The sequence below is a fragment of the Lepus europaeus genome, chromosome 21 (genome assembly GCF_033115175.1).
Source record: "Lepus europaeus isolate LE1 chromosome 21, mLepTim1.pri, whole genome shotgun sequence".
NCBI classification, from domain to species: domain Eukaryota; kingdom Metazoa; phylum Chordata; class Mammalia; order Lagomorpha; family Leporidae; genus Lepus; species Lepus europaeus.
Genome location: NC_084847.1, coordinates 25,476,880 through 25,504,435, shown reverse-complemented (window position 1 = coordinate 25,504,435; position 27,556 = coordinate 25,476,880). Strand labels below are relative to the sequence as shown.

The window sequence follows — 27,556 nt, the reverse complement described above, 5'->3', positions numbered from 1 at the left end:
GCCCAAGGTTATCTCCACATGGGAAAGGAATAGCATTCTTGCAAAGTGTCAGACATGGATTATCTCTTATTTTAAACATTTTAAAATTTATTTGAAAGGCAGAGAGAGAGAGAGAGAGAGGTTCTCTACCTGCTGCTTCACCTCCTAAATGCATGCAGCAGCCAGGGCTGGGCCAGGCCAAAGCTGGGAGCCCCGACCTCCACCTGAGTCTCCCACGAGGATGGCAGGGGCCCAAGGACTTGAGCAATGGCTACTGCCTCCCAGGGTGCGCGTTAGCAGGGAGTTGGAGTCAGGAGTGGAGCTCAGGCGCTCTGGTACAGATGCGATTCTTGCAAGCAACAGCTTAACCCCTGAGCTAAATCCCCACGCCCAGATTCTCTTCTAACCCTAGAGTGCTTTTCTTTTCTTTAAAGACTTGTTTTTTTTTTTTTTTTTATTTATTTGAAAAGCAGTGTTACGGAGAAAGGTAGACACACACACAGGGAGAGAGAGGTCTTCCACCTGCTGGTTCACTCCCCAAATAGCTGCAATGGCTGGAGCTGGGCCAATCTGAAGCCAGGAGCCAGGAGCTTCTTCCGGGTCTCCCACGCGGGTGCAGGGGCACAAGGACTTGGGCTGTCTTCCACTGATTTCCCAGGTGCATTAGCAAGAGCCGGGACGTAAGTGGAGCAGCTGGGACTCGAAGCGGCGCCCATATGGGATGCGGGCACTGGAGGATCAGCTTTAACCTGCTGCACCACAGCGCTGGCCTCCGCTCTGCCTCTTCTTCAAAGAAGAGGAAGTTGCATCTCTAAGAGGCAGTATCAGTCTCAGTTGCCCAAGACCACAGCAGCCAGTGAGGAAGGTGCAAGGTGTGGACCAGGGTCCCCTCACAGCAGCCTGGGGGCCTTGTGGTCCCCATGGGAGGCTGGTGAGCCACACCCAGGAGGAACAGGGCAGTTGGTTGCTCCTGAGAGCCCCGGGAGGGTGGGGATCACCCTCATCCTTCCAAGCGTTCCCCTGCCAGGAGGGTTGCCAGTCAGGGGCCCCTCTGCCTCCCTGGGATCAGGGCGCCCAAACTGATCCTGCCTCCGCTGGCTCAGCTCAAACCAGGCTGCGCTGCCTGGTCCCAACTCCTGGAGCTGGATGGGGCAGGAGGTGCGGGACAGATGGGCTGAGAGGCTGCCCTTTGACCCCATCTGCACTTGAACCACTGAGCAGCAGAGTGGTGGTTGGGAGCCATGGTGGCTCTGAGGCCAGCTGAAGAGTACAGGTGACTTACCCTGTCTACGCTTGGGTGACGGCAATCCCAGTGTCACCAGCTGTCGTGAAGGTTCAAGGAGCCACTGTGTGCAGTCGGCTCGATGATAAACGCACCAGTCTTGGAAGACGTCCCTCTCCCATTTCTTTTTTTTTTTTCCTTATAAGATTTATTTATTTATTTGAAAGTCAGAGTTCCACAGAGAGAGAAGGAGAGGCAGAGAAAGAGAGAGAGAGAGAGAGAGAGAGAGAGAGAGAGAGAGTCTTCCACCCATTGGTTCCAACCCCAATTGGCCACAATGGCCAGAGCTGTGCCAATCTGAAGCCAGGAGCCAGGAGTTTCTTCTGGGTCTCCCATGCGGGTGCAGGGGCCCAACCACTTGGGCCATCTTCCACTGCTTTCCCAGGCCATAGCAGAGAGCTGGATCGGAAGTGGAGCAGCCAAGACTTGAACCGGCATCCACATGGGATGCAGGCACTGCAGGCATCAGCTTTACCCGCTGTGCCACAGCGTCGGCCCTGCATCTAGCAATTTCTGCAATGTTCCTCTGGCCAAGTAGACCTTGTATCCAGGACACACGCAGTAACCTCCACACTTCTTGAGGGTGGGCAGCCTGGTCCTTGGTCAACTTCTGAGGTCACAGCGTGGCGAGGACAGGTGTTTCTAGAATAACAGGGCCTTAGGCCCTTCCCCTGCCTCCACACACCGTGGTTCCTCACCTGGAAAATGGGGGTCCTACCTATACCCCATCCTGCCTCACCCCATGTGGTGAGAAGGAAATGAGATAGACTGTGAAAAAACTGGAAGCCCAGATGTCCTGCCCCCTGGGCGTGGGGGGGGGCAGGGGAGGGGCTACAGTGTTCCAGGATTTTTTAAGGTTTCCTCTGTGAGCTGGGTGCCTCACGACCCCCCCCAAGGGGCTGACTGCTCACTGGCTGAGGGGGGTACCCCAGGCTGGCTTCTCTGCTGCCTCTGGCCCTCTTCTCCGCTGATGCAGGAAGAAAAGTAGAGGGCACGGCTCTCTCCGTCTCTCCTCAGGCCAAACCCGGGTTGCCATGAATTATTTCCCTGAGGTCATTTTGAGTCCCTGCCCCCACCCACCCGCCACCCCCCCCCTCCCATTCCCACAATGATGAGTCCACACAAAGGCCGCCGGCAGCAGGTCCCCTGCGAGGTGGACAGCGGCCAGAGCTCCAGAGACCCTCGCTGACACCCGGGTCCCACCCCACCCCCGCCCCAAAGGACCAGGGCTCCGGCTCCCCCTTGAGACAGGGAGAGGGGCGTCGCCTCAGCCACTTTCCCGGCTCCCGCCGTCCCCTTTTTTCCCAGGCTGCGGGAGGCAAAGGGTTAAATCCCATAGAGCTGATGCTCTGACTCCAGGCTAGAGGGGCCCGGGAAGCTGGGGTCACTTCCTGCTCCGTCCCAGTCACCCTGAACTGGTCCCCGGGTCCTCAGCCTGGAATCACCCCTGCAGAAGGACCCCAGAGTCCTCGACTCCTAGCCCGCCCCCTCCCCCCGAGGCAGGGCACTGAAGGGGTTAAGTCCCCTGGGGCTGGATTCTGCCTTCCGGCTTTTCCCAGACCCCCAGAGCCGTGAGTTGGGGACGCCAGGGCTCCTGGGGGGGTGGCCTGGAGGACCCGGGACAGCGGCCGGGGAACAATGGGGCCCGGAGGCGGGCGCCGGCCGCCTGGGCCCGCGCCCCCCGCCCGCGCCCGCGCCGCCCCGGGCAGGGGTGGGGGCCGGGCTGGGGGCCGCCGCGGGCTGGAGGATTCTGGGAAGGGCGCGAGGGTCTGGCGGTGGGGGAGGGGAGGGCGTGTGCGCCCGCGGACGGGGGATCGGGGCCCGGGCCGGGCGCTGCGAGCCGCGGTTGTGGCCGGCGGCGGCCGAGCCGGGAGTCCCGGGCCCGGGGCCGGGGGAGAGGGAGGATGCGGGGCTCGGGGTCAGCAGCCGGAGCGAGGGTCGCGGCGCAGGTGGAGCGGGAGGGCGGGGGCTGGCGGGGCGCGGGCGCGGCGGGGCCGGGGCCTGGGGAGGCTGCATTCCCGCTGCCTCCAGTCAGGGTCACCCCGGGCCGCTCCCCACACCTCTCCCGAGCCGTCTCCTCCTCCCTCCGTCCGCAGTGGGGCTCCCGAGGTCCGAGGCCGGTGTTCCGGGCGCCGGGGCCTGCTCCAGGCACTTCTTGCCTCCTACTTTTCCTGCTCCGTGTCGGCCTTGGCGTTAACCCTTTCCCTCCTACTCGGGACCACCGGGTTGGGATTTCTCCAGACGATTCAGGTCCAGGGGCGCTCACCCACCCTCAGCAAACGCCGTGGGGGCACCTTGCACCTTTCTGGCCTCCTGGGAGCAGCCAGGCCGCCCCCACCAGCACAGCTAGAGGTCCCAGCTTCCACTTCTCCAAAGACACTTAGGGTTGGCGGCTGGGGTCTCAGAGCTTAAGTAGCTGAGGGGATGAAGACATTAATTCCCTCCTCAAAGCCAGCTTCTGTGTGTGCCGCGGCCCCTTGGCAGGGTTCGGCTGCTGCTTGCTTCACATTGGTATCTCAGCTGCCTCCCCGTCAGTCTGCACCTGGCCTGCCCTGCACCCAGCATCCACCCCCCTTCTGCCCCCCAAAGCCCTGGCCCTACGCAGGGATTCTCTTAAGGGTCTAAGTGTGGGGCGCCCTCCTCCTGGAGTCATCTCGTGGCTTTCGAAGTGACAGCTGGCTGTGTGCGGCCCTCCTTGCTCCGTCGCTGGCCTCTCCTTAAAGAAACGGGGTCAAATGGGTTCTCCCAGAGTCAGGGGCTCATGCGCGCGGCCACCACAATTTATTGAGCACCTATTATGTGCCAGGGGTTGCTCCTGAGCTTGCAATACAGCATCAGCAAACCAGAGCTTTTAAAAGGACAAGGAGGAAGAGAAGTGACGAGACAGGGCAGTGGAGAGTGAGGGTCTGGCCCGGGAGGCGCTGGGTCCAGCCCCACCTCGCTCAGCCTGGGTGACCGCTCCGTCCCACCCATTCTCAGGGCCAGCAGCCTCTGAGCCTTTCCTGTCACTCGTCTCCTGCCAGCCAGGCTGGCCGTATGAGGCTCACATGACTCCCAAGGTCACCTCGCGCTGTCAGACACAGAGCCCTGCCTTTGTGCTCCTAGCTCGGCCACTTCCCAGCCGGCGACTGTGGGGAGGTCTCCCGGGCCGTTGGTCTACTAATCTGTGAAATGGACAGCCTGCTTGCTGGGTCTCTGCAGTGGGCACCCGGCCGATCCTACCCTCTTGGCTTGTGCGGAAGCCGGGCCCCACCTCTGGCCTGAGCCTTCTTTGCTGGGATAATGCGCGAAAGTGCCCCAAAGGCCTCCAGCCCTCTCTGGAAAATTGGGGTGGGTTCTTTTTTTAACCCTTTAAATGCCAGCGTCCATTCTTTTGGGGCTTAGAAGGGGAAGGTTTATTGGTCTCAATTAGCAGCCCCATTAAGGAGGAAAATTGGAGTCTTAATGAGCTTCCTCTGATTAGCAAAATAACAGGTTTCTCAGCCTCTGGGCATGGGAGGTGTGGGCTCAGCCGGCCTCCCCTGCTGTGTCAGAGGCTCCCACAGCCCCCAGTCCGGGTTCAAAGGGTTATGGCTGATGAGTTTTTAATTACGCTCTTAAATTCACCTCCTTGTGTAGCTGTGATCTTAAGATCTGGAGCAGGAATCAGGCCTTGGGGGTTAGGGGCTGGAGTGAGAACTGGTTCCCAGACCGGTGAGGAATGAGGGGGTGTGGTGGGGGAACAAGACAGGTTCAGGGGAGCAAAGTGCAGAACGATCTCCCCTGGTGCCCTCCTTTCTCTCCTCCCCCCCCCCCGCCCTGCTAGGGTCCCCGGAACCCTGCTCAGTCCTGAGCTCTGGGATGGAGCCGGAGACAGCGCTGTGGGGCCCGGATGTGCAGGCTGCAGGACACAGCCCGAATCATGCCGATAGAGGTGAGGGGCCCAGCCAGGGCCGGTGGTCCTGATGCAACAGCGCCCCCGCTCGGGGAGGGGGAGGGAAGAGAGCCCAGACACACACCCCCGCTCCCTCCCACCCGCGGGCACCCCAGTTCTGAAGGGAGACGAGGGCTGGAGACTCCCTTTTTGTCCGTAGGTGCCGAGAGTGGGAACGAAGAGGAGGACTCCAGCCCTCAGCGGGAAAGTTCCGGAGAGGAGGTCATCTTGGGCGAGCCAGCTCAGAGTCCAGAGTTCAAGGACACAGCAGAGATGCCCCCGGAGAGCCCCTGCCCGGACCCCTCGGCCCCCCAGGCCCCGCCAAGCCCCCCGGACCCCGCAGCCCCCGAGGTGGTCCCCACCCCGCCCGACTGGACCAAGGCCTGTGAGGCCAGCTGGCAGTGGGGGACCCTCACCACGTGGAACAGCCCCCCGGTGGTGGCGGCCAGCGAACCCAGCCTGCGAGAGCTGGTGCAGGGCCGCCCGGCGGGCGCCGAGAAGCCCTACATCTGCAACGAGTGTGGCAAGAGCTTCAGCCAGTGGTCCAAACTGCTGCGGCACCAGCGCATCCACACGGGCGAGCGGCCCAACACGTGCTCCGAGTGCGGCAAGAGCTTCACGCAGAGCTCGCACCTGGTGCAGCACCAGCGCACGCACACGGGCGAGAAGCCCTACAAGTGCCCGGACTGCGGCAAGTGCTTCAGCTGGAGCTCCAACCTGGTGCAGCACCAGCGCACGCACACCGGCGAGAAGCCCTACAAGTGCACCGAGTGCGAGAAGGCTTTCACGCAGAGCACCAACCTCATCAAGCACCAGCGCTCGCACACCGGCGAGAAGCCCTACAAGTGCGGCGAGTGCCGGCGCGCCTTCTACCGCAGCTCGGACCTCATCCAGCATCAGGCCACGCACACGGGCGAGAAGCCCTACAAGTGCCCCGAGTGCGGCAAGCGCTTCGGCCAGAACCACAACCTCCTGAAGCACCAGAAGATCCACGCCGGCGAGAAGCCCTACCGCTGCACCGAGTGCGGCAAGAGCTTCATCCAGAGCTCGGAGCTCACGCAGCACCAGCGCACGCACACCGGCGAGAAGCCCTACGAGTGCCTGGAGTGCGGCAAGAGCTTCGGCCACAGCTCCACGCTCATCAAGCACCAGCGCACGCACCTGCGCGAGGACCCCTTCAAGTGCCCGGTGTGCGGCAAGACTTTCACGCTGAGCGCCACGCTGCTGCGGCACCAGCGCACGCACACGGGCGAGCGGCCCTACAAGTGCCCGGAGTGCGGCAAGAGCTTCAGCGTGAGCTCCAACCTCATCAACCACCAGCGCATCCACCGCGGCGAGCGCCCCTACATCTGCGCCGACTGCGGCAAGAGCTTCATCATGAGCTCCACGCTCATCCGGCACCAGCGCATCCACACGGGCGAGAAGCCCTACAAGTGCTCCGACTGCGGCAAGAGCTTCATCCGCAGCTCGCACCTCATCCAGCACCGGCGCACGCACACGGGCGAGAAGCCCTACAAGTGCCCCGAGTGCGGCAAGAGCTTCAGCCAGAGCTCCAACCTCATCACCCACGTCCGCACCCACATGGACGAGAACCTCTTCGTGTGCTCCGACTGCGGCAAGGCCTTCCTGGAGGCCCACGAGCTGGAGCAGCACCGCGCGATCCACGAGAGGGGGAAGACGCCGGCGCGCAGGGCGCAGGGCGACTCCCTGCTGGGGCTCGGCGATCCCGCGCTGCTGACGCCGCCGCCCGGGGCCAAGCCGCACAAGTGTCTGGTCTGCGGCAAGGGCTTCAACGACGAGGGCATCTTCATGCAGCACCAGAGGATCCACATCGGGGAGAACCCCTACAAGAACGCCGACGGCGCCCTCATGGCGCACGCGGCCCCCAAAGGCCCGCAGTTCTGCCCGCCGAGGCTCGCCGGGTCCCCAGGGCAGCCGTTTAAGGCGCCCGAGGGGCAGGAGGGCTTCGGCCAGAGGCTGGGAATGCTCTCCTCCAAGTCCTACATCTGCTCGCACTGCGGCGAGAGCTTCCAGGATCGCGCCGTGCTGCTCCAGCACCAGCTCACACACGGCAACGAGAAGCCCTTCCTCTTCCCCGACTACAGGATTGGCCTAGGGGAAGGGCCGGGGGCGGGGCCCAGCCCCTTCCTCGGTGGGAAGCCCTTCAAGTGCCCGGAGTGCAAAAAAAGCTTCGCCCTCAGCTCCGAGCTGCTGCTGCACCAGAAAGTGCACGCAGGCGCCAAGCCCCCCAAGAGTCCCGAGCTGAGCAAGAGCTCCTCCGTCCTCCTGGAGCATCTCAGGAGCCCCCTGGGGGCCAGACCCTACAGCTGCTCCGAGTGCGGCGCCGCCTTCCTCGATCGCCTGGCCCTCATTCGGCACCAGGAAACCCACACCCAAGAAAAATCCCCGAGATCTGAGGACCCCGAGCTGGAGCCCGAGCCGGAGCCGGAGCCGGAGCAGGACCTGGAGCCGGAGCCGGAGCCGGAGCCGGCGCCCGAAGCCCTGTGCACAGACCAGGAAGGTGAGGGAGAGGCCCCCGCCCCGACAGGGGGCAGCAGCCACAGGGAAGGCGACAGCCCCGCCGCGCTCTCGGAAGCCAAGCCGTACGTGTGCCCCGAGTGTGGCGACAGCTTCACCGAAGTCGCAGCCCTCCTCCTGCACAGGAGCTGTCACCCAGGGAGCTCTCCGTGACGTGGCTCCGTGGACCCGGGGCCTCTCTCTCTCCCGCCCTCCTCGGAGAGGGACACTGGATCCCCCAGAGAGGCTTGTGGGGAAAGGACACCCCTATCACACTGTAGAGAAGTGGAGGAGAAAGCCGGGTGCGGGAATCCTATGTCCCCCGTGAGAACCCCTATGAGGTCATGGGTGGGAATCACCAATAAGGCAGTAGAGAAAAACTGTTGGGGTTAGGAACCCTATAAATATGTAGGAAAAAAAAAAAAACACAAAAAGCCCTTTAAGTCTGTAGCAGAAAAACCCTATAAACCATAGTGGATAAAAGCCCTTATTAATTGTAGGAAGAGGTCCCAATATGTCTCTAGGCAGCCCTATAAAACTGTATCCAAATCCTTATCAAAATCCTGTAGGGTCAGGGAATACCGCAATGGCATTGACTGGGAGATGTGACCCCAAGAAGCTGTAGAAAAATTGCTCCCAGCCCCTCGCTCTGCAAACTTCTGTCCTCACCCCCTGGGGGCGGGGGAGCAGAGGGAGGGGCCTGTCTCCCAGGGAGAAGAGAGGGCCTGGGAGCAGGGCTAGAGAAACCGGGAGGACTTCAGGCCGAGGGAGGCCAGTGCAGCCCCTGGCCCCGGGAGCCAGCCTTGTAGGGAATCCCTTATCAAAAAAGAACCCCCCAAAAAATGGGGGAGAAAAAGCATCAAGCCTTTCTGAAGGCTAAGTTTGGGGTGCTTAAGAACTTTCGGGTTTAAGAATACTAAGAACCCACCATAAAAATGGGGGTGGGAGGGGGCGGGAGTCCTGCTAGGTTGCTCTGGGGGGAGCTGTGGGATGGAAGCCAGCCAGGGAGGCAGCTCCAGGCTCCCCCCTCCCCCGCAGCCGCTGGGAGCTTGTTAAGCTGCAAGTACAAGCAGATCCCAGCTCAGGCGGCAGGGTCCCCCCACCCCACCCCCGGCCAGGCAGGACTGCCCTTGCCCCAGCCCCCACCCGGCCAGGGGCGGAGGCGGCTCCGGCCACATTCTCAGGTCTCGCTAACTGCCAGCAGTCCTGCTGCCGCGGCAGCCCCATTGCCTCGAATTCTGTCCTCAGTGGAGAGGGGAAAAGCTGCTAGCCAACCTCCAAAGAACCCAGCCCTCGGCTGCCGCCGCCTGCCCCGTGCGTGGTGCGCTCCCTCGCCTTCTCTTCTCCAAGCCTGCCCGAGCCGCGGCGGCGTTCGCTGCGCCGAGCAGGGGCCGAACACAGCTCGGATTCGCCAGCAACCTGATTCTCAACCTCAGCCGCTCATCCGAGCCGGTGGCCAGGCCGCCCTCGGGATGAGGCAGCCCGCATGCGTGCAGGGTGCGGGACGCCCCGCAGGGCCCATCTGCCCGTGGCCCCCTCCCCACCGGAGCCCTCTGGGGGCGGTGATGACCCAGCCCGATCTCGGCCTTGGCCTTGGGACCGGCCAGCTGCCCCCGACTCCGCTCTCCTCCCTACCCAGAAGCCTTCGGAGGGAGGAGTGAGCACAGCTGTCCTCGCGGGCCACACGCACTGAACTGTGGGAGTCCCAGCCGCCCTGCTCACGTGACGGGGTGGGGCGGGGGTGTCCCTGGAAACTGGCTGAAGAGAGAATGCTTGAGAGAAACACGTGACAAGAGCCCCAACCCCTAACCCCGGAGACCCCCCCACGGGTGAGGATACCATCCCGGCCTGGTGGCAAAGGAATTCTCACAGACCCCACACTGGCTTCAGGGTTGCACCGCTGTGGAGGTGGGGGAACTGAGACGCCACGTTGAGGTGGCCCCCAGAGAGGGCTGACCTGGATTTCTGCAGAGCGAGAGGTTCAGAAGGTGAACATTGTCGCCCCGACCCCCACAGAGGGATCACCTCACTGAAAACGGATGGAAATCTAGAACACCGTGGGAGAGGACAGCGCAGGCCTTCTGGGGGGGGAGGCGGAGGGCGGGGGCAGACCTTGTTACCACCTGCAGGAAGCCCCGCCCACAGGAGCCAGGGAGGAGGGCGCTGCCCAGGGGGAGGCACCTGCTTTTGATGGCCCCGGGAGACTGGGGATGCTCCCCCTCTAAGCTGGGAGCAGGAAGAAACTGAAGTCGTGCAACAAACCCCTTCGGGAAGCTAACGGCAGATTTCCCCAGACACAGGTCTGAGGGGCTGTCGCCAGAAGAGAGCCCTAGGGGCTCAGAGGCCATCCAGGGGGGCGGTGGTCCGTGTAGCACATTGAGGACTAGGGTGTAGCGTATGTAGTAGGGTGCTCGCATGTGGTGGGGATGGGTGAGGGCTGAGGGGTCCTGGCTGGGGTACAGAATGGACGGTGTGGACATGACTTGGTGGGGGTCTGGCTCTTCTCAGACGCCCCTGGGTGTAGCCCCGTATCTCGTACCCACCTCCCCCAAACTTGAGCCAGGTGCTTCCCTCCCCGGAGCCAGCTACATCTTGGGAGACATTAAGCTGGGAGGCCGTGGCATCCAGAGTCCCTCTGACACTGGCCGGCCAGCACTGAGCCTGGAAGGCACAGCGTGGGCCCCAGCCCCTTCCCGAGTGCCCCGTGGAGGAGCCCAGCAGAGAGGAGACTGGAAACTGGTCCAAGCTGGGGGTGAAACTCGAAACTGCTGTGACTGGAGGTCAGACGGGAACTGTAAAGAATTGGGCCTGAGTCCCGAATTGGGGGAGGCCAGGGGGGGGACTTGAAACCATCACAACCAAGACGTGGGGGTGCTCCTGGGAGGGGGCCCCAGTCCCGTGACTGGTCCCCGTGGAGGTTAGAGAAGCCCCACCCGTGAGTGTTGTGTGTTAATAACTGTTGTGTCACCGGTGGTCATGTTGATTAGTTGAAGAGAATAAAGGGAGTAAGATAGTCCTGGCGTTTTGTTTTCTCTTAGTCTAGAGCGAGCCCAGAGAGCTTGTCCTGTCCCGGAACCAGCCTCCCACAGCCCCTATCCAGTGCTGGCCTGTGGGAGATCCACACCCTTGGGGAAAAGGAGTGACATCTGACAAGCACCACACCCCTCCCCAGGGGCCACAGGCCAATGCTCTGACCCCTGGCTTGTCACCTCACTCAGGATGTCAGCCCAACTGCCCTCACCCTGTGGCCAGACTGAGGCTCCGAAAAGGGTAGCTGTTTGCCCACAGTAGGTCAGCGAGGGGAACCAGAATGGCGGGAGCCCCGGCAGGCCCTGCACCCCCAAGCCTGGCCTCCCGGTGCCCGGGCCTGCCCAGGCCTGACAGAGCTTCTCCCAGCGCCTCCTCTCCTGAGCCCGAGTGAATGCCTGAGGTCCCTGCTTGCTCTGCCTGTCCTAGCCGCCTCCCCACACCTCTGGCCCAGAGCCCCCTGCAGGTTCCCTGTTCCTCCAAGTCCGGAGCTCGGGAAAGAACCGGACTGAGGGAGCTGGGTCTCAGCAGCTTAGCCATGGGCTTGGATGGACCTTCCCAGGGAGACCTGTTAACAGAAAACTGAGGGATGAGTGGGAGAGGACCCAGGGGCGGGGGTTGAGAAGTGGTCCGTGTCAAACGCTCCAGGAGCCAATCACAGCCCGGTGCTAATGGAAAGTTTCCACGAGGGAAGCCAGCACCTGCTCAGCCCCCAAAGGACAGCCAAGGTCAGGACTGTCTCGGGGAGGTGGCCCAGACTTCTACAGCCGCTGGGACCACTGGTGAAGGTCAAACCTCCCAGCTGGGCGGCCCAACCAGCCCTTCAGACAGACACTGCCAGCACCTGAGAGCTTCGTGGTAAACCGAAGTTTATTGGGAGCTTACCCTGTTGCTCCAGGGCATCAGCGCTCGCTCCGCCCACGACTTGTATCCCGTTCCCTTGGGCTTGGGAAAGGGGCTTGCTGCCTACTTTACTACTGGGTAAAGACCCGCACTCGGATGTCTGTCTGGGGAGGATTTCTCAGGTGAGGTGTAGTTACTCGCACTCAGTTACAGAACCCATGGAGAGGTCTGTCCTGGGGAACGCCCGCTCCACAGTGGCTGCGTCTCTATGATGCAATATCCTGCGTTCTCCCCTCCCCTTGCCGCAGGGCCTCGGCCGCGGGACACTTCCCTGGCGGCCCGATGTCATCCCCCGCCACGGCCCGTGCCTCGGCGAGCGTGCCCACCACCAGCAGCCCTGTGCCCGAGGTCACCGTAGCCCGCGTTTCCGTCTCCAGTCCCACTTGGTCCAGCCGCTGCGGCCCCGCCGAAAGTCTGGACGTCAGATGGGGTCCGAAAGCGGACAAGGCCGCGAGTCCCCGCGAAGGCGAGACCACTGACAAGCCTACGGGCCCCCGAGAAGGTACAACTGCTGACAAACCCGCGGCTGCCACCGTGGCCATGGCCCTGACTCCTGCTCCAGCACCAACACCAAGCCAGGTCGGCGCCAGTCCTAGTACCGACTGGGCGAAGGCTCCGTCCGAGGAGCCGGCAGCACGCTGAACACAGGCGCCGCCCGGCACGTGGCTCACGGTCCCTGAGACGCCGGCCCGTGGCTGGGGCAGGTTGCAATGAAGGAAGTCCCCCCGCCGAGATGTACCGGTCCTTGCGTCCAAGGGTGGGAGAGGGCGATGCCGCGGGAAAACGGCCAGCCTGGGTTCAGGGCCCTTTGGCCGGCACGACCGGGGCTCCAGTTCTCTTTCCGCCAACTCCCCACGTGCGAACGAGGGACTACATTTCCCAGGATGCAGCTCGGAGCTCCCCAGCCTTCCCAACGACCAATGACCGCAAGGGGCGTGGCCCCCTTGGCCTGCGGGGCCCACAGCCCCTCCTCCTGCTGAGGCCCTGTGAGCGCCTCTTGATGCGTTGTCTCTGCGGCCCCCAGCCCACCCCCACCCCCCAACTCGCTCTAAGCATAACTTAGCCGTTGGGCGGGGTAGACCACAGAAGTGTGCGACACTTGAAGCGGCCAAGACGGGGGATGTTTAGGGCAGAAGGCCTGGCTACTCCGCTGAGGGCTGGAGGTTTATTCGGAACAAGGGGCCTGTACAAGACACGTGTAGAGCAGAGGCTCCGGGTCCCAGCAGGCCCTCGCACCTGTCCAGCAGCTCCACCTCCCAAGCCCCTCACTAGACTGTGTGGACGGCACAGGCCGCACGGGGGAGCGGGGCGGGTACAGGCTCAGTCTCAGGGTGTTGAATGAGGCTCTACCTGGAATGACTGAAGTTGGCCCAGCAGCTGGGGCTGGTCTGTCTGCCATCCTGGGAAGCTGCCCTTCCACTGCAGTACGGCTGCCAGGATGAAAGCAGGGTTAGGGCCAGGGACCCCGTGCAGGCTTAGATGCATGAGTTGGGGGCAAATGGGCTTGAGAAATAGTAGACATTGGGGGAGGGGCCTGACTAGAATAGAAACTGCTGACCATCATGGCTTAGCTCCCAAAACGAAGTGGGTAACCATAGCAACCATAGAGCACCCAGAGGAAGCAGGTGGTCCGTCCCCCCGCCTCCCTCTTTAGCCTAAGAACCAAAGTGTCCTGTGAACTCTACAGCAGACAGGAGCCTCCAGCAGGCCTGGGGCTGGTGGGTAAAGCCAGCCTGGCTGGGCCCCTGGCGGACGCCCTGCCCTGCCTGCCTCTCGGTGGTGGGCAGGCGAGGAGTGAGCCTCCTCTGGAGGGCAGGGAAGGTCAGAGGCCAGGCAGTTTCCCTTTAGGGACAGGTGCCTCCAGGAAGCTCGGTGGAGGATTGGGGGCCCCTGAGGCTTCTCTTGGCAGCCCCTTCCAGCAGAGGGGTGCTCCCTAGGCTGCAGTCTTGACCTTCAGGTAAAGATGGAACTGAATCTGGCTGACCCCGCTCCCACTAGCATTCATCCAGGCTCCCAAACCAACTAGGTGGCCAGGGGTTGGGCCCATGGGGTCCAGAATAGAGGGTGGGGCTGCTGGCTCTGAGATGGGGAGGGGCTGGGGGCACAGCCCCCCGGGTCCGTGGGTGTTGCCAAGTCCCGGGTCCCAGGTTCAGCTGATGTAGACACGGTGGAAGTCGTGGGCACCAAAGGCTGCGTTGCACTTGGGGCACTTCCTCTGGCGGGCCTCGTAGCGGCCGCGCACGCACTCGAAGCAGAAGACGTGGAAGCACTTGGTGAGGACGGCGTCCTTCTTGCGGGTGTTACAGCAGGGGCAGGTCAACCGCGCCTGAGCCAGGCAAAGGCATCAGCTGGGGAACAACTCTGACAGCACTCAGACCCTCAGCGGACAGTGGAGGTGGGCCAGGCGAAGCCCCCACGTGGCGGCTACATCCAATCCTCACAGAATCCCCCCCGAATGAGGAAACTGAAGCTCAGAACCAATGGTCTCAAAACCAGAATAAAGCAGCTGGACTGACTCTAACCTGGGCAGTGACGGCTGTCCGGTGTCCCATCTCAGGGACAAGGACGCAGCCTGGACTCTCCCGCTCTGGGGCGCCCTCCCTGGCCCCATCCTGGCCAGCTTTTTCACTGCACCTGCTCCGTCGCAGGTGAACGCAGCAGGGCCACTAGGAGTCTGCGATCCCGCCCTCACGGCCCGGTGCAGCCCACACCCCTCTGCGTCTCCGGGCCCGAGATCTGCCCCCGCCCCCAGCAGGGTCTTTCCTGCCTCAGCTGCACACAGCAGTCGCTTCGACTCCGCGTTGCCCAAGAGTTCACCCTGTGCCCTGCTGGGAATCCCAGCCCCGGCCACTGCCTCCGCACCCTCCCCAGCGGCACGTTTCCACCTCTCGGGGGCCCCTGCTGCCTGCTGCCACCTCCGCCTCTTCCAGGCAGCCTCAAAGGGCAGTCGGATCCCCGACTGGGCACCCCCCACTCCAGGGGCCGGACCTGCAGGGGGCCTGCCCCTCTCCCTTTCACCCCTGCTCCAGCACCACCCTCCCGCGGCTCAGTTCCTTCGTCTTCACCCCCATCGGCTCCCTCAGTATCACTCTCATCCCTCCCAGCCCCACAGGCCTCCCTTCCTCCACCCATCACTTAAGATTTGAGGTTCCTAAGAAGAGGGGCCCTCCTTGTGGCTCCCAGCTGGCAGCCCGCACCCCATCCTGCTCAGCATCCCTCGGCGCTGCCCATCCGAGCCTGCTCCTCCCCAGTCTGATCAGGAAGCCGGGAGTTGTCCTTAGCCTTCTCCTCCTGCTCACCCCACGCACTCCATACATCCCCAAGTCCAAATGATCTGCCTCTAAAAGCCTCCTGAATGCAGCGCGCAAGCACTTCAAAAAGGTGGTGGACAGGCAGGCAGTGGGGGAGGCCTGCGGCCCGCACTGGGCTCTGCGCTCTGCTCCTGGATCCTGGCAGCCTGCGATGCGCACCCTGGCGGGCAGCAGTGATGGCTCAAGTCCTTGGGTGCCCGCCCCCCAAGGGGGAGGCCAGGACTGTGTTTCAGCTTCTGTTCCAGCCAAGCCCTGGCTGCGGTGGGCCTCTGGGAGGCAATCAGTGACAAGGAGCTCCCTTGCTCTGTCTGCTTTTCATTGAAATAACAATTATAATTCTTTTTTTAAAGTTTGTGGCAAAATGGATTAAAAGACAAGTTTATTTTAGAGAGAATTATTGAAATCCATGCAGTTTCTTCATATGTACTTTCTATGAAATGGAAAATGGATTTCAAAAATTTTTGCACCAAAATTTCTTTTAACTCCATTTTCCATTACCTTTAAATTTATTTATTTAAAAGTCAGTTACAACCACTGGTCCACTTCCCAAGATGGCTGCAACAGCCAGGGCTGAGCCAGGCCAAAGCCAGGAGCTTCATCTGGGTCTCCCAATGGGTGCAGGGGCCCAAGGACTTGGGCCATCTTCTGCAGCTTTTCCCAGGCCACAGCAGAGAGCGGGATCGCAAGTGGAGCAGCCGGGAGAACCGGTGCCCACACGGGACGCAGCACCGCCGAGGGCGGGCCCCTTTCCTCATCTCAGAACCTTCAGCTGAGTCAGGTTTCGCTCCAATGACTGCAGACGCCCAGCACTTACCCTGCCTCAGTCTTCACCTGCCCTAGCCCCAGCCCACTCCACTTTAACTCCTGGTTAAAATCTGACGTCTCCACACTCGGCTGCTTGAGTGGGCTCGCCACACCTGCAGGTTCTGCAGCTCTGCAGCCCCCACACGCTCGCCTCCAGCCATGAGCTGCGAGCCCAGCCCCGCTGTCCAGCACACCGCCTCCCAACCTGCCCTCCCCCACCCCACGCCCTGCACCTGCCTTTCCCTCTGCCTGAGCCCTCTCATGCCCACTCCTCAGCACCAACCCTGATCCACTCTGCAGGCCGCCTTGGGGGACATCCCTACCTGGGAGCCCGAGCTCCCCAGAGCCATCGATGGCATCAGCTCTCACCGAGAGCACACAGGTACCGAGGGGTTACCAGTCAGTTTCGGCCCTGCCGGCCTTCACCTGGCCAGGCCCGTGAGCCGTGTCCAATGCTCAGCCGGCTCTCCAGTCACCTTCCCAGGTGCTGCTGCCCCGCCTCAATCCCAAGGGCCCCTCTCATCTACAACTGCTGGGTTGGGGGGCACGACTCAGCCCCGCGGCCCCACCTTGTACTCCTTGATCTCCTCCTGCAGGATCTCGTCGGCGTCGGCGTAAACCTCCACCTTCCGCTGCTTCTCCAGCTTGCGCCGCAGCCGGGAGATGTCCTCCTGGGGCAGGAGAGGGGCCGGGCTCAGTGCAGGAGTCCTCGGGCCCACAGGTGCCCATGCCCACGCCCTCCCGGACACACGCACCTGAGCCCTCTTGAGGTTGAAGCTCTCCTTCTCACGGGCAGCCCGGCTCTCCGCCAGGCAGGGCTGGATCTCCCGCAGCCGAGTCTGCACGTGCTCCAGCTGTACCTTCAGGTCCTCGGCCAGCTGGGCCGCTTCCACAGCCTGAGGTGGGTGGGACAAGGAGGGGCACGTGGAGCCGCCGTCCACCTGAGCCTGCGTCGGACGTCCCAGCGCCGTCTACGCCGGAGCCGGTCCTGCCTTCCCGATCCTTTGGCCCTCGCCTCCTATGCTCTGATCCGCAGCTCCTGCCAGCATGGCGATCTCGCTCTTCTCTCTGCTCCCCTCAACTCACACACACATGCACTCACACACACTCACACACACACACACGGCACTCCCACAGGTCTCAGCTCCAGTGCCACGCCCCGACAAACCCAGATTTCCCTTGCCCCACACCCGAGTTTCCTTCTTAAGACCAACTGTGACCTGCCGCACCGTTATTTATCTGGGGGATTACTGCCCTGGAGACGCGGTCCCAGGCCTGCCCGGAAGGCAGAGTCCCTCTCGTGCCCACCGCTTTCGCAGGGACATAAGGAATACTGCTTACGTGAATGGATTCACTGGAGAAGAACACAACGGACAGGAAGAGGAAGGTTAAAGCCGGTATTACTCTAAAGACGTGAACACGGACTAGATCTTTCCTATGTTGCAGCCAACCTACGAGTGGTCAGAACGTGGGCTCTGGAACCATGGGGACTTGGGCCTCCTGGCTTCACTTTCCTTTTTTTTTTTTTTTTTTTAAGCAAGTCTACTGACCCTTCTACACCTGTCTGTCCAATTCGGAAACATGGACAGCACCACGCACATCTTGGTAGGCTTCTTAGGCTGAGACTAACACGTGACCAGTGGGTCAGGCAGGGCAGGCTTGGCATCCAGGTGAGGCGAGGCGGTGCAGGGCTCCCCGGGCCTTTCCCGGCAGCTTCTCCGTACACACCCAGGGGAGGCTGGGAGCCGGCGGCCGGGGCCCAGCCTCACCTTCCGCTTGTTGAGCTCCAGGGCCTGGCTGCGCAGCGTCAGCTCCTTCTCCACGCCGCCGAGGCTGCCCTGCAGGGCCCGCTCCTTCTCCTCCAGCTTCTGCACGGTCAGCAGCTGCGCGTCCACCTGCGGACGGGGCAGGCCTCAGGGCGCGGAGCTCCAGCCTCCCCCGCTCCCCCGCCCCCCGGCTCGGGCAAGGGGCGGCCGTACCTGGGACTTGAGGCCCAGCACCTGCTCGCCCAGCTCGTCCTTCTCCTCCCGCAGCAGCTTGTGGATCTGGTTGGCCTTGATGCGCTCGGACATGAGCTTGAAGTTGGCATCGTCTTTTTCCCGCAGCTGCTGCAGCAGCCGCCCGTTCTGCTCCTGCATGTCCTCGAAGGCCTGACCCGTCACATCCATCTCGGACAGCAGCGCCTCCTCCTCCTGCAGCGCGGGCCGGGGATGAGACAGGACACGGCAGATGGACACGGGGGGAACCACAGGAAACCGTGGCCAAGGACTACAGTGCGAACAGAGGCAGTGAGGGGCCACCTCTGCAGGGGGCTGAGGGAGTCCCAGCACTCATTAGCCAGGGGAGCGCCACGGTCGCACCTGCTTGGTGGCGCCCAACTTGCGCTGCAGGTGCTCGATCTGCTCCTCTGCCTGCCGGATGCGGCGCAGGGCGTCCTCGTCCGCCATCTTCTTGCTCTCCCTCCGATCCCGCTCCTCCAGTTCCCGGATGCGGCTCCTTAGCTCATCGACCTGTGGCCATTATGATGAGGGAGCTCTGGGTGCCGCTTCCTGCTGCCACAGCGCCCTAGGGCAGGCCGGCCCCTCTGTGTCCCCCAGGCCCCACCAGCCCTCACCTCAGCCTTAGCCTTGCGTTCAGCGGCCATGAGCTGCACCTTGTCCCGCTGCTCCTTGGGAGCGGACTTGTACATGTCCAGTAGCAGCTTCATCTCCTTCTGGCTTTCCTGGGCCTTCCTGGGGGAGACACAGGAGGAGGGCCCGGTGGGCGGGGCTGGCGGCCACTCGGCAGGGACAGCAGGCAGGAGGCAGGGGGAGGGCCTCACTTGAGCTCTGCCCGGAGACCCTTGAGTAGCTCCGACTCCTTCCTCTTGGCCTCCTCCACCTTGGCCTTCTCCCGATCGGCTCTGGAGAGAGCTGAAGCTACAGGTGCAGGTCCCAGGCCAGGCCCTTCCCGTTCCCGAAGCTCCCGCTTGGGCCTGGTCTCGGGTTCTCGGCCCCGGGAGGAGGGGCCCTGCGCCCCGGGAGTTAGGGCCTGGGCATCGTCTTCAGGGGAAATCAGCTCCTCTTTCTTCAAGGAGGTAGCAGTGGTGGCACCGGGCACCGAAGCCATCTCCTTCCTGCTGTTGGTAGCGATGGGGCCTGGCCCACCCTCTTCTTTCCCTGGGGCAGGGGCACTGAGGCCAGAGTCCTCTGGGTGGCCCAGACTGGAAATGGAGTGGGCAGAGCCACTGGCCTGAGCTCGGAGCTGCAAGGATAGAGGGGAACAGGGATGAGGTGAGACCGGGCTCGGTGAGGTCTAGCCAAGGCTTTCCGCAGGCAGCCCCTGTTCACCTTGCCGATCTCAGCCTGCACTTCTCGAAGCTTCCGCTTGTATCGCTGGGCATCGCCCTTGAGCTGGTGGTTGTGGTTCTGCAGACTGCTAATTAGGTGGCGCATCTCCCGGTTGATAGGGCCTGGAAGAAGGTCAGGGTCAAGAGTGTCAGGCTGGTCCCCAGGTCGGGATCTCAACCCCCTCAGTGGGGGAGGAGGCAGAGCCAGAGCCACCAGGGCCACTGTGCAAGGGGTGGGGTGGGTTACACAGCACATGACCTCACCGAAGGAAACCCGCCCAGGAGCAACCAGCACTGCCGACCTGTTACCTTTGCTAATGGAGGTTTTTAAATAGCTCCAAACTTCCTTCGATGGAATTGCTAACCACACAGTTCACGAAGGCAGCGGCTGCCCTTTCAGCACGAGGGGCCCTGTGTCAGTTACACTGCCCAGGCCTCTTCTGGGCAACGCACCTCCTCCAGACATCTCCTGAGAGACCCTTCCTCCCTCCTCGTTGGCGTATTCTCCCTGGCTAACACCCACCCTCTGGCTGTCTTCCCCTACGACAACAGCGTGCCACAACAGGCTTGGGGAACTGTTCTGCTCACTGGCGCTCACTGGGGTTTAAGGCCTAGACCAGGGCCTGGCTCGTGGGTGGCATTCAGCGACCGTTGTAAAACGAGCATCTGACAGAAGACGCCAGAAGCCAGGGCGGCACAGACAGGACTGACAGCGCCTGTCGTGGCTACACGTGCTGTGGCAGCCACTTCTGCTGGTTGTGGCCAGGCGGTGCCAGCCTCGCTCTGCCCAGGAGGCTGGGGCTCTGTGATGGACATCTGGATAAGAGCAGCCCTAGCCCAGGGGGCCCGGCTCTCCCACATGAGGCCCCGCTCCGCCCCGTGGGCACCACCTACCCGCCTGCTCGTTGGCCGCCAGGTTCTGCTCAAACTCGATGCGCAGCATCTCGTACTCCTTGCGCACCTGGGCCAGCGTGTCCTCCAGCTGGATGACCTCCGTGCGCAGCTTCTTCTGCAGCCCCAGCTCGTCGCTCTGTGCGGGGGGAGAAGGCATTTGGGACCCGTACGACCCCAGGGCAAGCACACGGGAACCCCGAGTCCTAGTGGCGCAGCCCCCAGGCCTGTTCCAGGGCCACACCTCCATGTGCTCAATGTGCCTCAGGTGGGAGTTCTTGGTGGCCAGCAGCAGCCCCCGGGCCTCGTCCAGCTGCGTCTTCACTTGCAGAGACTCGTTGTACAGCAGCGAGAACTGGGCCTGCAGCAGCCGGTACTCCCCCGTCTCCCGCACCACCTCCTCCGGGAGGCTCCGCAGGGCCACCTGGGTGCACGGAGGCCCAATGCGGGCTCAGCAAAGGGACTCCGCAGGCCCAGGCCCCCCTCAGCCCCTGCCCCACCCCAGTTCACCTTGAGGCGCTCATTGGTCCGCACAGCCCCCTGAAGTTCGGCCTGCAGCTTCTCCAGCTCCGCCATGCGGCTGTTGGCCAACTCCTGGTTCTCCTCCAACTCTGCGTTCAGCATCTCAAACTAAGGCGCAGGAGGGCACAGCGGGCAGGGCCAAGTCAGGCGGCAGGATCCACTCGTTCACACCACACCCACCCCAGCAGAGCGGCAGTGACAGATTCGGAAGCCCCCCATCGAGGACCCGCCTAGGGGCGCCCTAGAGAACACTCAACATCTCAGGGGATCACGGAACACTGTCCCCTAAGGTGCTTAACTGACAGCGAGACAGGGAGGCATTCCCAAAACGCGGGAGCGCCAGCGTGTACTCCCCTGCTGTCTTTCCTGGGCTTTTTCCTCGTGGGACTTATTTCTCGTTTCTCTCCCCAACCAGAACCTTTGCGCTCTTATTCTCTCCAATGTGCCTGGGTCCCCAGCACGCAGTGTTCAGGAACCATCCCCTGATGACTGACAGAGCGGCAGGAATGGCGGGGAACGGCCTCGGGGAGCGAGGCTTCTCCTCCCTGCTGAAGGGACTTCTGGGAGGCCAGCAGGGCCGGCGCGGCTCACCTTTTGCATGCTGAGCGTGATCTGGCCCCCCTGGAAACCCGACGAGCTCCCAGACACGTAGTAGCCGGAGTTGAGCTGCGGTGGGCACAGAGATGACTGGGGTGAATGGGAGGACCCAGGGCCTCCAGTGCCCAGCCGCAGTGCTGACGGCCCAGCAGCCCGGCTACCTGCTCCAAGGCCTCCGCCAGGTGCTTATTGAGCTTCTGCTCTCGCTTGCGCAGCTTCTCGATGTCCCACTGCAGGTCCTCCACCGTGGTCTCCATCTCCAGCACCTTGGTCTCTGCTGATGTCACTTTATCCTGGAGCTCGGAGTACTGGGGGGTGTGGGAGGAGGCAGATGGGTGGCCCTGCCCCCTACCCTTACCCGACCCCAGCCATGCTTGTCATCCCAACCAAGAGCCCAGCTCCAACGCCCACCTCCAGTGAGATGCGGTGGTGCTTCTCCTGCAGCTGCGTGGCCAAGTCCTGCAGCCTCCGGTTCTCCCGGCCTAGCTCCCGGGTGCGAGCCCGAGCCACTTCACTGGGGGGCTCACTGTCCCCTGGGAAAGCAGGGCCCAGGTAAAAGCCAAGCCCAGCGCAAGGGGGCAAAGCACTAACTCATCTGAAGTCTCCCATGTGCCCAGCACGATCCACCAGCTGTCTTCTCAACTTCTTATGACAGAGTCTTGATCCCCGCTCGCCAGAGGAAGAAACCAGCTCAGGAAGGGCGGTCATTTGCCCAGAGCGCCCAGGCTAGGGAGGCAAAACTAAGGCTGGGAGGAGCCTGTCCACCTGCCGAGCGCGGACGTTTGCAGCTGCGCTGGGTGGATCAGCCAGTGGCCAGTGAGCTTTGGGCAAGGAGCTCCAGAGAGGTCCCTAGCTGAAAGGGGGCTGCCCGACCACCACCCTCTCCTCCAGCCAAGCTCTTGAGGGTTTAACTGCAAGAATCAAACTGAAACCCCCATGGACAACCTAACCCTTTTTCCTGAAAACATGGCTGATCTGTTCCTTGTGGACTTCTGGCGGCCCATGGGCTGGGGGCATGGGGTCGCATAGAGATACAGGAGGGGAGGGACAGCTGTGGGGAGGCCCACGGCAAACCAACCTCGGCTGTACACCCGCTGACACAGTTCCTCCACTCGGCGCTGTAGCCGGTCTGAGGCCTCCACCACCCGGGACACGGCTGCCTTGGAGAACTCCATCCGGCCCTGTAGCTGCAGCTCCACCTCCTCACTGCTGCTGGCACCCAAGGCCACCACAAAAGCCAAGGCTGGCTCGCTGAGAGGGGGCCGCAGCTGCGCCGGCAGGGGCTCTGGGAAGGAGGGACAGACCCTTAGGAGGGTCACGGTCACGGTCATCCCCGCTAACTGCTGCCAAGTTCCAGACTGAGTTTGTCAACACTCCCCTGGCCCCTGAACGCAACCTACAGCGCACGGCCGTGCCACCTTGAAAGCGAGACAACACAAGTTCAGGGAGGCCAAGCCATGTCCACAAGAGCTGTCACATCCGTCCCTTAGGGGGACCTCTGCAATCTAGGCAGACACACACACGCGCACACACTCACACACGCATGCACTGTCCCTTTCAGGGGCCTCCATACTTTTTCCTTACTGTGACTTATGACCACTCCTTCCCTGTTTGATTTCTCCGCGTCTGGAACAATGCTAAGCACATAGCCAACACATAAGACTTTCAAATTCACGGGCGGCAAAACAAAAATAAACTCGCTGCGAACCAAGCGAGTCAAGATGCCAAAGCCATTTGCTGCCCACGGGGCAGAGGGAGGTGAGGACACTCAGCGGCCCCCGTACCAGAACCCCCTCCTTAGATCTTTTCCCAGAACGGCAGTACCCCAGATTCCAGGGCTCTGGCCCTACCCCTCAGCTCCGACGTCCCCGGCTCTGGGAGAGGGGTCCCATCGCGCGGCGGCCCCTCCTGCGTCTCAAGTGCCTCCGCTCCTGCAGACAGCTCGCCCTGGCTCTCATGACAACGCAGAAGGGCTTCCACAGTCTCGTCCAGCTGAAGCGATAAAGCACCCACAGATTAGGGCTCCCTCGCTGCGGCCGGCCACTGGGCTCCTTTCCCGGCCGGCAACGGGATGAGGGGCGGCTGGAGCATGGCCGCGTCTCAGAGGGCGGACAAGGCTACGGACCTGGGCCCAGTAGCGGTTGACGATGAGGAGGGTGGCATCGTCCGTGGCCTGGCGCTTCTCCAGCTTCTCGATCCGCTCGCGGAGCTCGTCCTCGCAGGCCTGCCTCTGTTCCAAACGCTCCGCCAGTTTCTTGTTCTTGAACTGAAGAACTTTCAAGTCCATCTCCTCCTACCAACACACAACACAGAGGCTTGACCACCCGGAAACGGATCGCAAATAGGAGAGGAACCGGGAGGGGGGCGGGGACGGCCGTAACTGTTTAACACGATTCAGAGCGACTCTAGGCGCCCACAGGGGAAAATGCCTACTCCTGCCGCCGTCCCGTTCCAACTCAGAGGCCAGCGCCCTCTGGCAACCCATTTCCTATCTGCGAGGCGCAGACGGGGCACCGTGTCCTGGGTTTCCACGTGGACCTGGCTTCGCGCGGGGAGCTGGGAGCAGGAGCCCGGGCGGTTTGGGCGAAGCACAAGAGGCAGCAGTGTGGCAGCTCTGAGGGCGGTGGCAAGAGCCCACGAACCGTGGAGGAGATGCCCCCGAGCCGAATGGGCTCGATGAGAGTGGTGGTGGTCTTTTCCTCACGGCTCAGCTTCTTCTCCGGGGGCCCCGAGCCCCCGTCGCCGGCGGCGCGTTTGTTGCCGGGCCCGGACATGGCCGCGGCGGGGACGGGGAGCGGCGCAGGGTGCCCCGAGGGGCGTCAGGCGGGCGGAGGCGGCACTTCCCCTGCAGAAGGCAGAGCAGAGACGTGGGAGCGGCGGCGCGCCACGGCCCGGAGCGGCCCCCGCGCAGACACCCCGCTCGGATCCCGCCCCGCCGGCCCCGCCACCCTTACCGACGGCAGGCTCAGCCTAGCGCCGCCATCTTGGATTCCACCGGACGTCACCGGCTCCCCGCCGCAGCGCGCAGGCGCCAGGAGCCGCGCCGGATGTGGCGAACCTCCTCTATTTCCTGTTTCTATGGGTCGTGCTTGGCCCTGCCTCTCGCGTGGTTGGGTTCCTTCCGGAACGCCCTCTCTCTCTCCCGGCGATTAGCCAGTAGACAGTTTCCATGGTAACTGACACCGCACTCACTTTCCAGCCCTCAGGACAATCCTGCTGGTCCCAACTTTGGCGAGACGGCACCCAGGTGGGTGCTTGCAACTTATCACGCATGCGCACGCCCCCCCCCCGCGCTGGTTGGCGTGTGCGTGCATTTTCTACGTTACGTCTTCTTCCACAAGGCCCCTTAGCAACGGTCACCGTGGAGACGGAAGGAGCCGCCCTCCCCGGCGGATTGGCTGCATCCAGCGTCTCTCCGGTGTAGATTGGCTGAAGCGTCGCTAGGGGGCCGGGCCTTGGCGAGAGCTGCTGGAGACCCGGCTGTCCCAGACCGCGGGCGGCGCGAGGGAGCAACGGCACCCGTCAGCCAGACGTCCGGCCGATCCCAGCCGGAGCTTGAACAGAAGGATCTCAGCTCCGGGGGTGGATCCGGTGCAGATGGAAACGGGTGTGCGGACCGAGTCGGTCGCGGCGGCCGACGAAGACCCCGCAGCCAACTTGTTCCCGGTGAGGGCGACGCAGTGGTCCGTTCGTGAAAGTTCACAGAAGGCCCTCCGGCGGGGCGCCACCTGTTCTAGACTCTCCCGGGCTGCCTTGGTGAAAAGCGGTGGGGGATTTGTGCCCCCGATTGTGAATGTGTTCGTGGATAACGCTATCCACGAAGTCCAGCCCCGACCGCGTTGCCTGGACGCGGCCAGTTAGAGCGCGTTCGGGCCCGCTAGGCACTGGCCACCGACCAGGGTTTAGGGACCGCAGACGGCACAGCTCTCCCCTCCCAAGCTGCTTTCTCTCCGCAGCCGCCGCTGCCCCAGCCCCGGATCTGCATGTGGTGAGTGAGAGCTGCTTGGGGGGGAGGGGGAGTCCGGTGCCTCCTCCCAGCAACTGCGCCGTTCCCATTGCTCGGAGGAGAAGGCTGAGGCCAGAGATGCCACGACTCACTCAGTGACCGGCACACAGCCTTGTAACCTCCCAGCTCAAAGAGGCGCCAAGGACCGAGGCTGTGGATAGAATATCGCAGCTGCCATGGGGCCAGTGGGGCCCGCACTGACCTAGGTCATCTGTGGCTGAGCACAGGTTTCCTAACCCCAGGCCACAGAGGGAAGTGACTTGCTTAAGGTGCACGTTAGTGACAGAGCCAAACCTCAAACTCAGGTCTCCTGCCAGCCAACCTGATGCTCTGACAGGAGACATCAGTACTCGGTCCCCTCTCTTCCCCGTGACAGGAAGTACCTGGACATCCACTCCATGCAGCGGCTGGAGAAGACAGCGAGCACGGAGGAGATGCGGAAGTATGGGCCCGGGCGGGGGCGGGGCTGGGAGGACGTGAGGAAATGCTGGCTCCCGCTGCCCTCACTCCCCACGCAGGCTGCTGGCTGAGCTGCTGGGGCTAAGCCAGCCTTCGCAGAGCCTGCGGGATGCCATCGTCCTCGATCTCTTCCACCACGCACTCACCTTCTGCCGCCAGCAGGGCTTCTCGCTAGAGCAGACGTCCACGGTGTGTGCCATGCTCCAGGAGCTGCACAAGGCCTGCACTGGTGAGAGGCGGCGGCTGGGCCGCCCCAAGTGACCACAGCGGAGCATTGCCACCCAGAATCTGTTCTGCCATTACTGCTGTTAGCCCACACAGCTACTCCTTCATCAGGGACCGAAGGATTCAGCCGAAAATCCTGATTGCACTGGACTGTCCCGAGAAATAATGTCTGCAGATGTACCTGGAGTGCCGCCTCCCCTGCCCCTCCTTTACTGCCACCCTCTCTCCAGACTATTGAGCGACGGCTGCAGTTGATCCATTTCTGGCTTCACGGTCCATGGCTTCCACTAGAATGGAAGCTGCTGGGGGCAGGCCCTCGGTCTGCGTTGTGCAGTGCCCCAACAGTGCACAGCGACTAGGGTGCTTGCTGGATTCGGAAGCCAGCCAGGACGTGGGCCGGCCCCGCCCCCTCGGAGGCTGCCTGCTCACTCGGCAGCGGCTGAGGGAATGACGCTGCCTCTCACTGCTGCTCTTGCTCTCCCCACCAGCAACCCCCCTGGGCAACGTGGAGGAATGCTACCGCTACTTCAGCAGCCTCCTCTTCTGCCATGGCATCAGGGTCAGTGCCTTGGGATGGAACCTGCAGCTCCCTGCCACCCCCACGAGGTCGAGCCCTGGAGGCCACGTGGGCTCTGGGAGGGGCAGTGCTCTAACCTGCAGCCTCCCCACAGCGGCCCCCCTTCAGCATCGACCTCTTTAAGGAGGAGCAGCTGCTGGCCGTGGCGGACTACGTGGTCAACACGTACTTCCGCCACTTCAAGCTCTACAAATACGCCTTTACACCCCAGGTACCGGCCATGGGCTGTGCGGAGCCACCCTGCCCGCCCCAGCCCGGCCTCACAGCCTCCTCTTCCCCTTTCTGCCCAGGTGCGGCTGGATCTATCTTTGACTTACATAGGGCTACAGCCACCCAAGCTCTGGGCAGAGCGTAAGTTGGGTACCGAGAGGGCCAGGGCGGGGCCAGGGCGGGCCGAGCGAGGCTCTTCTTGCTTTTGTCTGGCAGAGAAAGAGAGTGAGGAGGCAGAGGAGCAGGCAGCCACCCCGCAGGAGGAGGAGCTGGAGACAGAGGCCCAGCCAGAGCAAGAGCCCAGTGAGGACCTGAGGGGGTTGGGGTGTCGTGTGGCTGCGCGCCGGCGTGAGACATCAGGATTTCAGGCTGTGCTGCCAGTCGGGTCTTTGTCCCAGATGGCTCCTTACACAGCAGCGCTGGCACGTTTGGCAGTTCTGTACGCCGGGATGCCACATCTTGGGTCTTTTCTGTCCAACTCATTTAATCCACCTCTTCAAGCTGTGAACTGAATGACAGCTGCCACTTGTATCCACACATTCCATGCAGGAAGGTGAAATAACACAGCTACTGAGCGGCGATCAGAATTTCATGCCGCAAGTCCAGCTTGGCCACTCGGCCCCAGTGTCTCTCAGAGGGGCTGGCTGGCATTTCCTGCCTGCCAGCCGCAGCGCCATCTTCGTGGGCCCCTGGGGGGTGGGGTGAGGTCCCCCGCACCCACACAGCATGGCTCCTGACCTGCCCCCCTCTTGGCGACCCCGCAGGCCAGGTCTCCGTCCTCCGCGCCTACATTAAGACCCAGCTGAGCAGGGAGCTGGGGCAGCTCCAACAGCTGGTGGAAGAGCGGCTCAAGGCCAGCGAGGACAGGCTCAACAGCAAGCTGACCATGCTGGAACGGCCCTTCCAGCCGCCTCCCGGCAAAGGCAAAAATAAAACTAAGTGAGCTCGCAGCTTTTTTGATTCCCCCAATAAAGGCCAGAGCAGCCCCGTGCCTCGCCCATCCCT

General features: G+C 62.8%; 3 protein-coding genes across 12 annotated transcripts; 2 read left to right on the top strand and 1 right to left on the bottom strand.

Moving 5' to 3' along the window:
* The first annotated feature begins 2,633 nt into the window (after positions 1-2,633).
* On the top strand, positions 2,634-10,701 carry ZNF629 (zinc finger protein 629). Its single transcript, XM_062179990.1, has 3 exons — positions 2,634-2,832; positions 5,067-5,174; positions 5,335-10,701. Exons 2-3 carry the CDS (start codon positions 5,102-5,104, stop codon positions 7,863-7,865), a joined length of 2,604 nt encoding a protein of 867 aa, XP_062035974.1. The 5' UTR covers positions 2,634-2,832; positions 5,067-5,101; the 3' UTR covers positions 7,866-10,701.
* A 2,066-nt stretch (positions 10,702-12,767) lies between these two features.
* On the bottom strand, positions 12,768-24,131 carry RNF40 (ring finger protein 40). Its single transcript, XM_062180219.1, has 20 exons — positions 24,029-24,131; positions 23,717-23,919; positions 23,200-23,367; positions 22,925-23,066; positions 22,153-22,359; positions 21,486-21,607; positions 21,236-21,382; positions 21,069-21,143; positions 20,466-20,585; positions 20,200-20,379; positions 19,959-20,094; positions 19,066-19,187; positions 18,558-18,979; positions 18,351-18,468; positions 18,097-18,246; positions 17,716-17,928; positions 17,506-17,631; positions 16,492-16,632; positions 16,306-16,407; positions 12,768-13,947 (listed from the first exon to the last, which is right to left on the bottom strand). Exons 2-20 carry the CDS (start codon positions 23,846-23,848, stop codon positions 13,771-13,773), a joined length of 3,000 nt encoding a protein of 999 aa, XP_062036203.1. The 5' UTR covers positions 23,849-23,919; positions 24,029-24,131; the 3' UTR covers positions 12,768-13,770.
* Positions 24,132-24,152: 21 nt separating this feature from the next.
* Positions 24,153-27,553, top strand: CFAP119 (cilia and flagella associated protein 119). 10 transcript variants are annotated; one of them, XM_062180229.1, is made up of 9 exons: positions 24,155-24,740; positions 25,031-25,062; positions 25,457-25,522; positions 25,599-25,768; positions 26,253-26,323; positions 26,436-26,552; positions 26,632-26,692; positions 26,768-26,854; positions 27,316-27,553. In XM_062180229.1, exons 1-9 carry the CDS (start codon positions 24,672-24,674, stop codon positions 27,492-27,494), a joined length of 852 nt encoding a protein of 283 aa, XP_062036213.1. In that variant the 5' UTR covers positions 24,155-24,671; the 3' UTR covers positions 27,495-27,553. The 10 variants fall into 10 exon arrangements, with proteins under 10 accessions (XP_062036211.1, XP_062036215.1, XP_062036207.1 ...); XM_062180227.1 differs by having other exon boundaries at positions 24,153-24,740; positions 26,768-27,408; XM_062180231.1 differs by lacking the exon at positions 26,768-26,854 and having other exon boundaries at positions 24,154-24,740.
* Positions 27,554-27,556: the final 3 nt, after the last annotated feature.